General features: G+C 38.0%; 1 protein-coding gene across 1 annotated transcript in view; it reads right to left on the bottom strand.

The window, feature by feature from the left end:
- Nucleotides 1-272: 272 nt before the first annotated feature.
- ADAM23 (ADAM metallopeptidase domain 23) overlaps nucleotides 273-16702 on the bottom strand; it is a 66942-nt gene continuing 50512 nt past the window's right edge. Inside the window, exons 26-28 of the mRNA XM_031058610.1 lie at nucleotides 9397-9487; nucleotides 6939-6993; nucleotides 273-3465 (exon numbers count right to left, since the gene is read on the bottom strand). Of these exons, the coding sequence (XP_030914470.1) occupies nucleotides 3352-3465; nucleotides 6939-6993; nucleotides 9397-9487 (260 nt within the window). The 3' untranslated portion in view covers nucleotides 273-3351. The remainder of the gene's footprint in view (nucleotides 3466-6938; nucleotides 6994-9396; nucleotides 9488-16702) is intronic.

Here is a 16702-nt window from a genome sequence, read left to right as displayed (position 1 = left end):
AACTCAGTGTAGCCAGCAGCTGGGACTGAAGCAGGCCGGGCCCATCCTGGGTGCAGAGGCGCTGGTTCCATGCACGGCAGAGAGGCTGCGTGCAACATCCTCCCACAGACACAGCCTCACTGTGAGATTTGACACAGTTTGAGATCTTTCATAAAAGAAAACTCCATTCGGTTTCCACTACTACAAAGGTGATGATTCTTTGAACACAGAAATTAAATTAAACTGAGAGAATAAATAAGAAAAAAAAAGATTGAAAATTAAAAACTACTCCATTCCATGTTCATGACATTTTTAATACTCATCTTGCTAAGATGCAGAACAAGGACTATTGAATTTCCATTCATTAGCAGCCAACAGAATATGAATGAGTATTAACTTCAAACAAAAACTTGATTTATAACAACATCGAGTTGTGCACTTAAAAAAATAATTACAAAACATTTTTAAAAGGAAGAGTAACAGTGGAAGCAGTAATGAATATAAAACATGACTGATTAGGCTTAAAACATAACTTCAAGTATTCTATGGCATTTCCTCAGACATTTGTCTCATCTGTTTGTGCAATATCCATCTTTGCATAGTAAAGAAAAATTGGTTAGACTCCAGCCTTGAGTAATCTGTTTCTTGACCATGCACCTATACAGCTGTTAATTTGCCTGGCAGACTTCTCTTTTAGGAGTATCAGATCAAATCAGTGAGATCATGCAGCAGACTGGAATGAGCCATACAGCTACCACAGCTTCTTGTCCAGCTGAATAGGTAAATAATGGAGCAAATGTAGAGTGGATGAAATGGAGGCAGAGTCAACCTGGTCTTCTTTTGGTGCCGCTTTGCGATGAACAAGATACTGCTAAATGGATATGCACTTCCCAAAGCACAGTGAGGGCATGTACAAAATCAACACCTATCAAATCCAGCTTTTTAACTGTCTACCAGCACAGGAAGCACTTCAGCCTGTACCTACCTCTGAGCTGTATTGTCACTTGTGTTGTGTGCACACAGGGCAGAAAGTGTGTTCTTCCCATGCACACAATGGCTGAGGACCGGAGCATAAATTCAGTCAAGAAATCCTAATTGCTATGAAACTGCTGGTGTAAATAAAAAAGTTACTCCAGCACTGAATGTATATACATAGTAGTTGGGGACCACTGTGGTCTGATTTAAAACATCACATCACACACTAACAATGTTGTTTGTGAAATGCTTCTCCAAGGTTTATTACACAGGTAGTTTATGTATATCCAGTTGACTTTACTTATTGTCATTTTTGATAGCACTGGTGTTTCTGTTGTGGGTTATGCTTGCTTTGGAAGCAGAACCTGAAAAAAGTTAGATGTTGTGTTCCCAATCACAGCATTTTTAGAGAAACATAATACAGTTGCAAGTATTTTTAGTTTGTCATCAGAGAAATGTCACTAATTTAATTCTGCTTAAAGCCAAGCAGGAAATTTTCAGAATAAGGTTTACAATTTCTATTAATGTCAACTACCTGTGTGTGCAGCACCTTTAACTTATAATGTAGTAAGTGTAAATGTGATTATGTTAAAGCTGATTGAAAATATTTAGTAACAACTGTGAATCAAAACCAATATATTGAGACTGTTGAATTGAACATTATAAGAAAAATAACTGAAATGAGGTTTTCTAACTCACAGGAAAATGTCTGCAGCATTTTTTTTATATTTTGGCTGTTAAAGCTAACTTGGGAAATGGATTTCCTCTGAACAAAGATGCAGGAAGTAGTGTAACTGGGCTTCTGTTGTTACTAAACTACAACTTTTAAAATATTTTGGATCTAATTCTGATTATCAGACACAGCAATTAAATTTTCAGTTACTTCACTTACCAAATGATTTAAGTCAAGATTGAAAGGATGAGCCAGACTGTCCAGCTCTGTACTTTAAGGGAGCCCTAACCTAGACCTCTTCACAAACCTTTCTCAAGGCAGCTGCAGCCAGGTGGTTCCTAGGGACACAGGACTGCTGCCCAGGACCACTCTGTAAAAATCTGTGTTGGCGCAGAAGGTGTCTCTAAAAGTAATGACAGCACACCTGAAATTACCTGGGATTTTGCCCATATTGTGGTGGTGACTGGCTATCAGTAGCCAAGGGTCAAAGTATTAATCTTGCATTAAACTTTGAATAGTGACATGCATCAAAGAGATACAGGGAGTGAGTTAAAAGGGTCAGTCACCTTTGCAAGCTGCTTCCAGTGGATGGGCAGAAGGCAAGAGAATAATAGCTCATTCCAAGCTTTAACATCTTTTGAGTATTTTAAGGCTTATTTAAGTTTTTATTTTACAGGATCTAGGCAGGAAAAAAGTAGCTTTTCTTAAAAGAAAAAAAAGAGCTTGGCACTTCTGTGATTAGTTTGAGTGTGTGTTACTTATATCATGGCAAAGTCTGTATAACAGCCAAAAGAAGTAATTCAGACTTATAGTCAATACATAGATATGCATTTATACATTTTAATTGTTTTTGGTTTCAAGCATACAAACTTTAGAACACATCTGTTTGGTGTCAGAACTCCCTGCATCTGCATGCTGTTATCTGCCTTTTTTGAGCAAGCCCAGAACATCTCCTGTACAACATGCTACAGAAAAAAAGGGGAAGAAAAAAACCCAAAACCAAACCCAACATCAAAAATAGATTTACATAAAGAATAGAACCTTTTTATATGGAAATTCTTTTCTCTCTATATATATATTTATATATAATCTGTGAAAATGATACATCAAAATCTTATTTCCATATTTACACTTTTTCCTTCTTGGAAGAATTCCATCCATCATTCTCTAGCTTCCATACCCAAGAGGCTCCTGTCCAAGGTGGACAGTGAGCTCATGGAGCAGGGAACCCTTAAGTCCAGCTGCAGAATGCACTGCGTGGCTGGAAAAGCTGTTGTAGCCTGGCACTGGCTTCCCAGTGGTTTGTATTTATTGGGCTGCAGATTCTGCTTGGGGTCAGCTTGCTAACTTGGTTGTTTGTATGTGAGCCATGCAGGTTACCCTTTCAAAAGTAGCTCCTCATGCCACTGGAGTTTGATAAGAAAAAGAAGTCATGCGAACTCAAGTGAAGTTAGAGTGCCAGCAGGCTGGGAAAGAATCTTTTGCAACTCCATTATTTTGGAACAGTTCTCTTATTGCACTTGGTCTGTGTGTCTCCTTCTTAATTTGAGAAAAGGAAAAAAACCACCTGATTTTTTGAAGCAGTTTGCTTGCACCACTTGTCAGTTAATGTTAACAAGAGAAAGGTGAATAGAGGAAGTATTTCCAACTTATCTCAACATCCCAACTTTGTGTTTATGGTCACTGTTCTCATGTTCTTCTGTACTGATTTAGTTCCTGTATAGCTACAGCAAAGACATCATACCCAAAATCCAGTAGTGCAAGAAGCAGCTTTTTGAATGGCATTTCTTCAGATAGGGCCTTGCTGAGTTGGATCGAACCTTCGTTTTTTGACATTTCTTCCAGGTTGCATCAAAAGGAGACGGAAAGAGAAAAATGCAAGACATTAGTTAGGTATAACAGGAACAAAGCCATTGCTAAGGTCATAGTAAAGTAAAAAGCTCACACTGACAGTTTAACCAGGAACTTTTTCAAGGGGTAACTATTTAAGGAATTTGGTTGCATGCTTCCTACAGCACAACACCAAGTACAGGTTTCCTTGTGCAGTTTAAAGATCATGCTGGCATACAGAAATCAAGTATTTCTGTAGTATTTCAAGTGGTGCTCTAAATTTGTACAACTTTTCAGCTCCCAGTAACATATCATGTGCACTAGGCCAAGAATGCACACGTTTACCTAAAGAGAATGAGTCACAAGTGCCAGGAATGGCAACACTTCAGCCAGCAGAGGCTTGAGTTCTCAGATCAAGTGCCCAGCTCTGGCTACACCAGAATTTAGTTTATATAATCCAGTGTGACAAAAATGCGTGTGCCTTTGTGAGCTCTTACCACACTATTGACCCAAAGTGCTGTGAATCTTAGTAAGGAGCAAAAGACAGCTGAGACATTGCATTCGAAGGAGACTGGACAGCTTTGTCAATTGTGCAATTAGAACTGAATGTTAACAGTGGCAGCAAGCTGGGGACATCCAATCTCCTACGATGTTGATGTCCTATGTCACACAGCAAGACATTAGGAAGCAACAACAAAAGTTGGGTGCAACCTCCCCAGTATCTGGCTTTATGTGGGGCATCAAGCAAGGGGCTCATGCATTTAGTTTTACCATTGGGCATACACACCACTACCACCACCAAACCAACATGCAAAAAATACAGAATAGGAATTCATATATTCCCTAAAGCTACAGACCAACCCCTGGATTTTCAATCTTCTGCAGCCCTGCTAACTTCTACCACTGCTACAATATTTATTCTATACATAAGGTTTGACTGGTGGTTTGAGACTAATGCAAGGCAACTTCTTTTTGAGAGGACTGCCAGAGGCTGGTAATTCTTGGGAATCCTTGATTTTGGTTTTTTCCTTGGATACCTGTGATTGGATTTGTGCAAGATGAGTGCTTAAGAACTGCTAGTTTTTGAAAGAAGATTACTGTATTCATCTTTCAGTCTTTTCCCCTCCAGGATAACAGTACTAATGCTCCTTTGGAATGAGGCTGACATTATATCAGTATCTCAATTCTTTGTCCTCTAAACTACAGGTAAATTTGAGATGAGGAAAATAATTTTCAGGCCAACTTGCAAAACTGCCAGATAGGAAGCATGAATATTACAGAACTTGGTTAAATGTGAGTTAAAGGCTGCTGTGTATCTGCTTGTCCTGCCAGTTTCAATGGGAAAAGGACATGTCTGCTTCTTTTTCCCCCATCTCCTTTTAAGTACTGTCTAGCATCCTTGAATTCATGTACTACTGATAAACAACTAATTACTCAGTCCTTTTAAATCAACAATGCAGATGAAAAATCCAGGTGACATAACTTATCCTTCTACTATATGGGAAGTACCATATTCCTCTTTGCTTGAAGAGGACAAGTCCTTAAAACAGACACTGAATTACCTTGTTACCTGAGCTTATTTCAATTAAAGAAATGGACTTTATAAAGTCTTAGAACATGGAACAGAGGACAGATGCTATGCTAGCTTCCCAGTACAATCTAACAAAACTCTTTTGACTTTTATCTTATCTGCTCTCTTCTAACCTGATCTTCACTGGTGTAGTGTTCTAGTACAAACCTCATCATGCATTCTGTCCAAACCATATATTTACTTATTTCCTAGTTTTATTCAGCAGAAATACAGCCCCTGAGGAACAAGATACTGACCAAACCACTGCCTTTCTTCACTTAGGATATTCTGCTAACAATGTTGTATGAGGGAGAGAAACATGGGAAGAACTAAAAGAAGAGCCTGAAATAGGGAACATGAGGTACAGTGTCAATAAGAAAACAGTACACACATGCAAAGCTCTAACAAGAGCTGCCATTGTAGCACTTCAGAGGTGAGCAGGGAGGTGTTACCCTGCAGGAACTGAAATTCTGTTCTGATTACCTGACCTGCTTTAACAACTTCAGCCTGAATTACCAAGCATTATAATACTAAAATGAAGACAAATAGTAGTCTAACTTAAATTGGCAAATAGAACAAGTTTCCCTTTCCCCCAAGAAAACTGCAATAAAGGAGAGCAGGTGAGTAGCGGGTTCTGGATATTTCCACCACTTCTAGCTTTGAGTTATAGCAGTACAAGATTCCTTCTGCTATGCTTCAGTTAAATGGTAAGGGGGCAGAAGTGTCCTCTAGGGAAGGACTCATCCGAGAATGATGCGGCTTCCTAGTCCTTTGTTGGTTTATGTGGAAGATCTTAGAACATCAAAGTCTTTGCATTTCAAGTTTTAATGCCTCTTTAAATAATGAGGGTCATTTCTGTCTGTAATCCAACCAGAAAAAGGGTCTCAAACAAAAAGAAAAGAAAGAAAAGTATACGTTATTTTTAGTCAAAAAAGCACTCCATGCCACAGCACATCACTGCCTAACATGGTCATGTTTACAAAAAATAAATCAGAAAAGAAAAACGCCCTCATTATCAAGAAAAAGTCCTCCCATTATCAAAATGAGGGACAAAAAAAAGCAACTTAAAATAAGTTGGCCTGACTGACCTCCCATTTATTCCAGTAGTTTGGGGAAAAAAATCAGAGAATACCTCACATTTGATTGTAGCTGCTGTTTGTGCAGTGATGACTGGATTTTGGTCCACAATTCATGTATGATGGAAATGCTGGTAAGGGACCAAAACCTCTTCCTCACGAAATTGCCACCAGCATTCCACTGTTTAACTTGTGGAAACCTTTGGGGTCTAAATGCAACAGCCCAGACCAGTTCATCTTTAGCATGTGTTATAGCTGGGTAAGTGTCTTATTAGTATTATCTCTTAGCAGTGTTTTCTTACCAAAACTGCTGTTAAAGTCAGTAACAAAAGCATTAATTGACTTGTATTACTGCAGTAGCTTAGCAGAAGTGAGTGAATATATGCTAGGAAAAAAAGTGTAGGCCCCTGAGCTACTCTAACGATAAAAATGTCCTCCCTATGTTAAACACTGTATACTGAAAGCTTGCACAGACTTGCTGCACCCAAATCAAGTTCTTACTGCTGTACTTAGATTTAAAAGTATGATGCAAGACTCAAATGAGTAAAATCTACTTCTTAACAAGGTTTCTACCCACAGCCTTTAAACCACCTGAAATGTCTCATGAGATTCTATATTCTGTAAAATTGTCAGTTAATATTTTCTTTCCTATTCTGTCCACACATTAACTTGATTTAAAATTAACCTTGGATTCATTCTTGAAACTGGAATTTGTTTGTTGAGCTGTTTTTACTTTTTTTTCTCTGAACTTGCATCAATGTTTTTTTAACACTTCCCCTCCAACCCCCACCCCCCACCTCAGTTCATGAACAAAGTTTGCTTAGTTGCAGCTTACGTTTGATATGGACTTGACACCACAGTACCGTATGTTCATATGAACATCTGATAACCTGTGAAACAGAAATCACATCTCCCAGTTTGTAAAGCATTAGCTACCTTCTCTCATAGTTGCAGAGACTAAATATATCACTTGCTTAAAAAAAGGAAAAGTTAAAATCCCTTTATTATCCTCATCTGTCCCTCCAGATCTATCTGAATCCAAATATTGGGGGTCTACATGTGCTAGCCCCTCTTTGTGTACAAGCTGAAAACCTCTTCTGTTCCCCTCTGGCCCCCAGAAGAAACATGCACTTCAAGCTGTGAGCTAGGCCAGGCCGGTGTCTTTGAGGTTCTGCTACAGAATAAACAGTTGTATCTTGCTCCTGTGACAGTAGGAGCTTCAGGAGACATTTCCAGATCCTCTATAGGCACAACAAGCTTCTCCCTTTAGGCAAACAAATGACATCAGGGTGCAAAGCTGATCACTTGTGAGAGCAGTTTGAGAAGTGTGAAACACGAAGAATAAATAATCAATTACATCCTGTATTGTTTTAGACAGGGAGGGATTGTCCTACTCCTCTCTTTAGTGCAAGTTCTCAAGTTCTGTGTCTGTTGGAGGCAGGGGCTGCAGTGCTGATGGCAAAGGGCAAGGATGGCCAGGGCACAAGACAGCTGGAAAGGACTCAGAGGAAGAACTGACTAATTTATATTTTCATGACATGTATTTCGTTTTCAGCAAACTACCCTGTGCAATACAAACCTATCATCTAGGGATGTACACCCTGTTTCTGCCAAGTCTGTGAATTGCTAAGTAATGGGCAAATGTCTCTTACTGTAGAAAACTCATCCAAAAGGGCAAGCAGACTTTTTTTACCCCAACAGAATCTTGGCTGGTTAATTCCCATGAGCACCCTCCAAACAAGCACTGAGAGAACAATGAATGTGGCCAAGTCTTTCTGAGAACACCAACAGTGACAGGCAATGTAATAGGGACTAATTGCCTTGTCCAGGAGAAAGGGCAAAGCCTGATTTGCTGCTTTCAGCAGGCCTGAAAGAGATTTTGAAATATTTTCCTTCTTATATGCATAGTTAATTAAGGCCAGCTGAAACTTCAAAAATATAAGAGTATAAACCAGAAGTAAAACATTTTCAGGTGACCTTTGAAAGTGAATTACAAGTTAAGACCTTATCACTAGATTCTACTTTGATAACTGCCTTAATCAATTAGGGAATAATTTTTTCTTCTCAACTTTAACATGAAATATGAATAGAGGCCATAGAAATTTTTCTTTGAATTATTATTATTACTACTACTTATTCTTCTTGAAGAATTATGGCTTATTGTTGTATCATGGCTTAACCTTGATTCATATTATTGAAAAAAAACAGCAACTTTAAATGCCATGAGAAATCATTTGTACTTAATTACTTCCATGATCTGTTAGGTTATAAACACTGTGAGAGAGTTCTCCCTTCTAAAGCGAGAACTTTTTTACCAACTACAGGCCATGCATCTGGGCAGAATGGACTCTACAGAAAGGATAGGAATTAAGTACCTTTGTGCAAGACTCTGCTTTAACAGAGTAGTCAAGTGGAATGACTAATCTGTTAGTCCTTAGAGTTACAAAACACATCAAACTAGAATTAGGAGATAAATGCTTTCATCTTTCAGGAAATAGCTCAAGATTTCAAAATGGTGTCTCTAAACCTGAATTTGTTTTTTAAATAGTGTATCAAAAAAAAAAACAAAACAAATAAAAAAAAAAACCCTAAAAAAAATATCAGTAACCACAAACAAGTTAGGTCTACTATTCCAGAGTCAACTATGTCAACACAGTTGCTTCTGAAAACTACTCTGCTCCTTCCACCACTGACCATTTACATGACATCTCTTGTCAAAAAATTGAGCAGTTTGAAAGTACTACTACATTCTAAATATGACATGTATCTAAAAAAAAAAAAAAAAACCCTAAAAAAAAATCAGTAACCACAAACAAGTTAGGTCTACTATTCCAGAGTCAACTATGTCAACACAGTTGCTCCTGAAAACTACTCTGCTCCTTCCACCACTGACCATTTACATGACATCTCTTGTCAAAAAATTGAGCAGTTTGAAAGTACTACTACATTCTAAATATGACATGTATCTTTTGGGGGCTTTTTAACCAATTCAATCAGCTTCAATGCTACGGACAGGAGGTGAAAAAAGACCTTGTTCCTTAAGTGTTAATTTAATTTTAATGAATTCACCTAGTTTGTTTATTGTTATTCAACTTTGCACCCTGATAACATTTGCTATTTTCAAATCCATTTCCTTTGCTTGTTTACTGCATGTATAATTTCCTGTTCAAAGCAGTCTGTTAGAGTCTGGGGGTTAACTTGGAACTCTTGTAGCAGGAACTCAAAACTGAGTGATGTAAGCAAGAAATAGAAATGCCAGAGCCACCGAGGAGAAGACATGCGGCATTGCTTACTTAAAGCCCCATCCTGTCCCCCCAAGGACAATAGCTGCTACCAGGATGGCACCAGCGATGGAGCCTATTATAAGATTGGTGGCACTAGGACCTGTGATAAAGGATTAGGGTAAGACAACATAAGAACCAACAACTTCATTCACATTTTGTGAAGCATCTGAAGGGTAGTCAAACAATTCAGGGAATATGGACAGCACACAAGGTGATGCCTCTAGACAGTCTCAACAAGCCCAACTTAATTTACTTTTCTTTAACAATAGGAACAAACAAAGCTGTTGGTCTCTGCATTGTGCTATGCTGACTTCTACCATAGATGAAAACCTAGTATTAGACAGTGAATTCCACTGTAACTTACTCCATTATCTGCTTCATGAACAGTCAGCTGAAGACACTAAGATAGTTGTGAATAATTCCTTAACTTAGAGGGAAAAGGATGAATGCTGTATGTTTTAAGACTACGGAAAATGAGAAAGAAAGAAAAAATCAAAAAGCCCTCTCTTTTTTCATGGAGCTCCTGAAAGGTGCAGATATTTTTTTTTGAGCTGAGAGCATCCAGCACCATTTACTCATCAGAATCCAGACACCCTACAGTTACGTCAATGCTAAATATACAATTGTTTAACAAAAGCAAAGGATTACATAATAGGGAAAGCTGAAAAAAAAAGTTTATTTCCACTAAGCTTTCCAAACATCAAAGCATCTCTTCATCATCCTCAAGAAGCTACTGAACAACAAAGTGGAGAAGGGTGGAGCAGAAAAAAGAGCAACAAAAAGAAGCAGCACAAAATATGTTCGTGCAATTTTCTGAAGAGGGCAAGAGAACACCTAAATAAGATATTAGTAATTGACCCTTAAGTGCTCTGTTTACACAGGACAGAGGTTTGAGTAACATTTGCTCTATACAAAAATTTCCCATTGCAGTCTTTGATGTAAAACATTGCAAAATGAAAACAACTCAACAGTTCCTCTACAGCATATCATGCACTTTTTGTTTAACCATTTATATATTCAGGAACAGCCTTCAAAAATAGCTCTTACCCCTATCCCACTCTCCCCAACCCAACACTTCTACACAGCAATTGAAATTTTCCCAATTAATTGTTCTGAGCTGAGTTTGGAAAAGTGTCACACAGCTAAGGAAGAAAGAGGAGCAGCCAGAGAGCAGCAAAGAAAGAGCAAGGGCAACTTCATCAACTGAAAGTTTTAAGCTGTTAGGTCGATATTACAAAACCTCCTGCCCAACCCCACACGCTGCAATAAGCACTTGCCCTAAGTTTTAAAATTTACTGCAGCCACCTAACTTTATTGCCTCCACCACATCTTTCTCACCCCAGGGCTTCTGGACATTCTGATTAGCTAAAAAAACCACAAATTTTAAAAATTGCTTCCTGCAGTTCCTACACAAAGAATATTCAGGAACATGAATAAAATAGTTGGACTGAAGAAAAATATAATGAGATTTAGAGATGAACAGTGCACAAATTTGACAACAAAAATCAAAAGGTAATTCTGCACAATTTGGAAGAATGTATCTTATTTGGACTTAAAGTTAAATCACACCTGGCTCAAATTAACAGGCTTGAGCATGGTGGAGGGTAAGTGCCATCCTGCAGGCATTGTTGTTCCAATTAAGGCTTGCTTGTAACAGCAGCCTAATGAGCCACCATATCTGACTGAGATCTACTGTTTGCTCTGGATTTCATCAAATGATCTCATAGAACAAAGGACTGAAAACACAGCAAGTGATTTATCTGTAATAAATTTGCCTTGAAAATCTATAATAAATAAGCCTTGAAAAATTCTAAAACAAATTTCTTCCAGGTGTAAAATGCCATCTTCTCACAAAAGAGGCACAATGATTAATTTATAGTAGCATAGTAATAAATTAGATAAAGATGTGCCAAATCAACACTTTTACATCCCTCTTCTCACTATGTTCCCTGGTTGTTAATGCCCAGGGATGTGTATCCATTTCATAGAGCACATCTAATCACCAAACATCAGTTTATTCTTTAAATAAAGAAAATCAGTATTGGTTTTATTTACTGTAAATATTAAATAATTCAATCAATTTAAGCAGAAGATGATAATATACTAAACAATTAGGCTCAGGTAATAGAAAAGTATAAATATAAAAAAATTCAAGCCTGTAGAATAGGTAATATGACTAAAGAGCAACTACTTATTTATGAGACTGGAGTACTCCAACTGTTGAATCCCAGTTTCAAAACACAGAGATCTAAGAGGATCACTGATGGGTCAATTTAAGACAGACTGTGCACATAAAAGTACTTAAAATGAGATTACTTTTATGCGTTACACCTTACTGTAAGGATCTATGCCTTATGTCTTATTAAGCATTATCAAATAAATTGTATTATTAATAAACCAGAATTTTGCTACCAGTAAAGGGACATTTACGAAGAAAAATAAAAATGCATATGTTTCAGCTCAATAAACCTCTTGCCACTGAACTCAGCTGCTTGACAAACCAGAAGTAAGAGGCAGGTCTTAATAACCACCACACTGTGGGATCATTTTCCATCCAGACTATCACAAGAGGCAACACTTTGGCACGTTGTTCTTTCCACCACAGCACTGCCAGAACTTGCAGACACAGATTTGTCAGGAGGAATCTCCTGCAGATTCCTGCCAGGCACACCTCCTTTTCCTGCAAGGACACTGCCCCAGCATGGCTATTGTACCATTCCTGGCCATCTTTTAGGACCCTGATACAAATCCTACTGAAGGTGTTAAAGCAGAACACATCTGAAACTTGAGCAGACTTCAGACTATTCCCAAAATCTTCATCATCACCCAAGAGATTCTACAAGAACGAATACACACCATTTGAAACTCTGCCAGTATTAGAAAAGTCAAGTTAACTGCAGACTGTCCTGCAGGTAACAGCAACTCTGGTGATCTGATGTCTTGTCTTGCCTGTTGTTTTGCCAGCCAAATCCTCTAGTTTAAGTTATCAAAACTAAGTATCCATTTTGGTATGAAATCTGGAAAAGAAACTACTGCACCATTTTGTCCCCCATGACTCCTGAAATAAGTTCATAAATCATTGAGTAATTAAAGTTATTTCAGCACTTTGAACATGCATTTACAATTTGCAAGTGAAGTGGTGAGGAAGGAGGAAGAAGGACAGGTCCTGGCATGAGGCTGTGGTGCTCACAGCCTCCCCTGCAGCCACACAGGTAATGGCCAGCAGGGCATTAGGAACACAGAGGGAATTTGCATTCCCTGTGTGCTTTCTATAAACCAACAAAAAGTAGCAGTGGCTTGCCTTGAATGCACATTTGTATCTGAAGAAACCAGAGGACAGAGAAATATTGATGAGATGCAGGAAAAAAGAATGAATAGAAACAAAAAGAATGAGTCAGGTAGCGAGTGATAAAAGCAGAGGAGAGATTAAGAAAAGCTGGCATTAGTATAGAAGGACACAGGAGCAAGAACAAATGGTCAGGGACACTGGTCAGAGCCAAGTGGCTTGAGACAGCAGGTGAGGGAAGAGACAAACAGAAGAGAACAAGGCAGAATGTAAGCAAAAGGCAAGTGGTCCTCAACTTGTAGGTAAATTTTCTGCTCCGCAATCTGTCCCCCAAACCTCTACAACTTTCACAGTCTTCAGTTTTTAGCAAACAGTTTTAAAAGCTACCAGTGAAACACAGATCTGATCTTTCTCAAGGAAATGACCTATTACCTCCTTCCTTCTATTTGTTTTCTAATAATTGTCCCCTGAGAATGCAAAGGTCTCTACTCTTCTGAGAATTTTGGATCAGTTTCATACATGGACAGGTTCCTAGAGCTGCAGAGTCAGACACACAAAATGCTGCCTCACTGGACTAGAACTGTGTGTGAATGCCTTTGCACTCAGCCTGACTGGAAATCACAGACTGCCCCACTAAACAAATCCCTCTTCAGAGAGGTGCCACTGTCACATGCCAGATGTCATATATAGAATTAGAAACATGAAGAAGTTGAAAATCTCAGAGCAGCAAAATAGCAGTCATGTCATCTGTAGTTTGCACCGTGAGTGCAGAATGAAAATAGCTTTTACATGGGCCTTTTTATGTGTATATATACATAAACACAAATTTATATAAATCATAGCCATTGTTAAATTGAGGTACTGGGATAACACTTAGGATTACCATTTTCTAGAACTATGAAAAGAAAATAAAAATTGCTCATACATATTCTTCATACATGGATACTACACTCCAGCACTGTGCTATCCTGAGGTAACAGAATCCTAGCAACAGAACCTTCAGAAGCTTTACTGTAAAACTACCTGTCTGTATGACTATCACCAGCTTTCATCTGCCTAGCTTGATCATTAGACTAAAAGCCCTGCATGTAATAAAACAGCTCACATTACTCAGTCTATTTTGCAAAATAATCAAGAAATCCCTTTTTTCTTCTCCTTTTCCTTTTTTTTCTTTTTTTTTTCGTAATTTGGTGTAATGGAAACATTTAAACATTTAATTTTATGGTGATAATGTAAAAATTCACAAACTTATTATTTTATGCCCCACATTATCCCAGACAGGAGAAGGTTCAACACTGCATGAGCAAACCACATGACACAGACACAGTCAAATCACACGACAAACACGTCACCACAGGACAAAGCTAGGGGAACACAGAGGGCTCAGGTGCACAGGGTTACCTCACACACCAAGGCACCAGACAGAGAACTCAAACTGAGAAAAGTGCTTACTCTATTCCCCACCCTGTGCCTCCAAAAATCACCCCCAAGGCCAGAATGGTCCCTGCCACTGCACCTATTAGCCTGTTAGCGGCCATGCTCACTGTGTGGAGGGAAAAGGGAACAATTTTTCAGGAAATCATCACGTATATGTCTGAAATGAAAACATGAAATAATTCCTCACAGGAATACTTTAGAATATAATCCACTGTTGGATAAACAATTCAAATCTCCTCACAAACCTTTGTTTATCAAATAGTGTAGCTTTAAAAATTCTAACATGGGCTCTATTTGGTTTTCTTTGAATGCTTGCAAATATTTCAATGAGAAGTTTTCCTGTAAATTCCTTTCAGCTTGTGATGCTATTATTGACTCTAAAAAGGAACATCCTCAAGCTACTGCTTATTTAAACCAGCCAAAATTTAAATAAATTGGCAATAAAAAACTTTCTTTACTTTCTTTTTGATTACCAGAAACTTACTGTATCCATTATATAATTAAGAATATGGAAACTGGAAACAATTCCACCTCAGGAAAAAATAAATCCCTCAACTTTTAAAGTAATTCCTTTACTAATAAGTAATATTTTTCTTTGTTACTGCATTTATCAACAGGACTCTCTGTTTATCTATATGACCTAAAACAGGTAACACCTTTTTAAACCAAATCCTACCCTAGAAACATGCTTCAGGTAACACCCTAGAAATTTTGTTATGTTCAGATAGTCTCTCAAGACATCGAGGCCTTACTTGTAATCCTTAAGGGAATGCTTTTCAGGAAAAAATTCTGTACATCTCCTATGCTAGAGATTAAAAGTTTGATAGATTCATGGAGTCACAATAGACCACAAGCAAGGAGATTAATTCCCTGTCAAATGGGAACTTAGGGACAAAGATTTTATAGACTCCATGCAGAGTGAAGTGTGCTTTAAAATATGTGGGGATTTTTTTATCCTGTTTCATAAATATACACACACAAACACGCACACACACACTTGAGACATAAGTTCTATATTAAAATAAACAAACAGTACTCCACTAGTCAAATAAAGGCCTAATTCTGCAAGTTAAATTGCAAAGAAGAATCTCATGTGTATATGGAGTCCCACTGATTTCAAAATTACTAACCCACACTCTAAAGTAATTCAAAGTCTCTGCAGTAACCAAAAACTAACAGCAAGAACTCTCTGTCTTCCCCAAACTGCTAAATGCTGTGTACATCTGCTAGTACAGGATACAGTAGGTTGCTGAGTTTAGAGTAATTCAAGAGTCATTAATTAACAGCAACATAATTAAGGATCACAAATTTTTTATCCTGAAATAGAGAATGGAGCCAAAAAGCAATTGATGGATGATGAAAAGTCTGAAAAGTACAGCAGAATAGCAGTCAATTCTCAATTATCACAACAATACATAAATAAATAAATAAACACTCCCTAATTATATATGTTCTAACTGCAGCAAGAAAAATGCTTGGAGTTTGGGTGTGACAAAAGATTAAACCTATTAGATGAATTTTCACATCATGAGTGTTTCACTTCATTCAACCTTACGGCTAAGGAAAACCAACTATTTTGGTTTCCTTGTCTTAAACTTGTAAACTGGCTTATGACATAGGGAGTAATAAGGGATAAAACTTAATGGAAGCTACTCTTGTATATGTTGGGTCATTACAATAAGGAAACTACTGCTCTGCTCTTCTGAAATCTTCTCACAAAGGAATTCCTCTATAAGGACACAGAAAGAGATCATAGTGTTCAGTCTCTTAAATTCATTTCTAGGTGATTCAACATCAGTAAATTACTGTAACACTGTAAGAAAAATAATCCATCTTTTGAGATCATTAAGCCACCTTGAACAAGAACACAGTCTGCCATTTTGCAGAGGACTCCACTGAAAAATACAGTCTAAACTTTGCCTGTACCTGCTGGCAGAAATCTTTGCACATATTATCCATTTAAGGCTGAATATTTCAACGTTGAGGTATTAATTTTCACAGAGGTACCTCCATTCTGACCTAGATGAGGCAATCTGACTTACAGTAATTTATCAAAGATAAGTGTACTTTCTGTGTTACCCTTCCTCTGGACCTTTACACAGAGGAGGGAATAATTTCTTACCTATCAGATCTGGAAATGAACAAAGTAAAATTTATATGCTCTCAGTGTCACAGCTGTAAATCCTGATCTCCTCATCCACACACACAAAAAACTGCAGTGTTGGTCTCCATAATTTTTTTCCTTTTTAAGACTCTCTAAGCAGCATTCCACTGTCAGGAAGGTTTTTAGAGGAAATGGAATGAAAAGTGGCTTGTAAGGCAGAGTACAAACCAGGCAGCTCTACATTGAGCAATGTTGGGACTGGGAGTCCAGGAAGCACCTGTAAAAATTCCTTATACAAATCTGGAGGTCTACAGAGCCTCTTTCACAACAGTAACTTGTTTCAATATGATCTCTTCAAACAGTTCTTGGCAAAGGTCTACTGGAACCATTCTGCCAAGGGGTAACACAAAGGCACACAAGACAGTTGTAGAGCGATTCCAGAGGGACATGCCAAAATCCTGTCCTTCCTTGAAACCTTGGTACTTTCA

This window comes from Geospiza fortis, unplaced genomic scaffold, assembly GCF_000277835.1.
Source record: "Geospiza fortis unplaced genomic scaffold, GeoFor_1.0 scaffold112, whole genome shotgun sequence".
In the NCBI taxonomy this organism is placed as follows: Eukaryota; Metazoa; Chordata; class Aves; order Passeriformes; family Thraupidae; genus Geospiza; species Geospiza fortis.
This window is presented reverse-complemented; position numbering and strand designations above follow the sequence as displayed.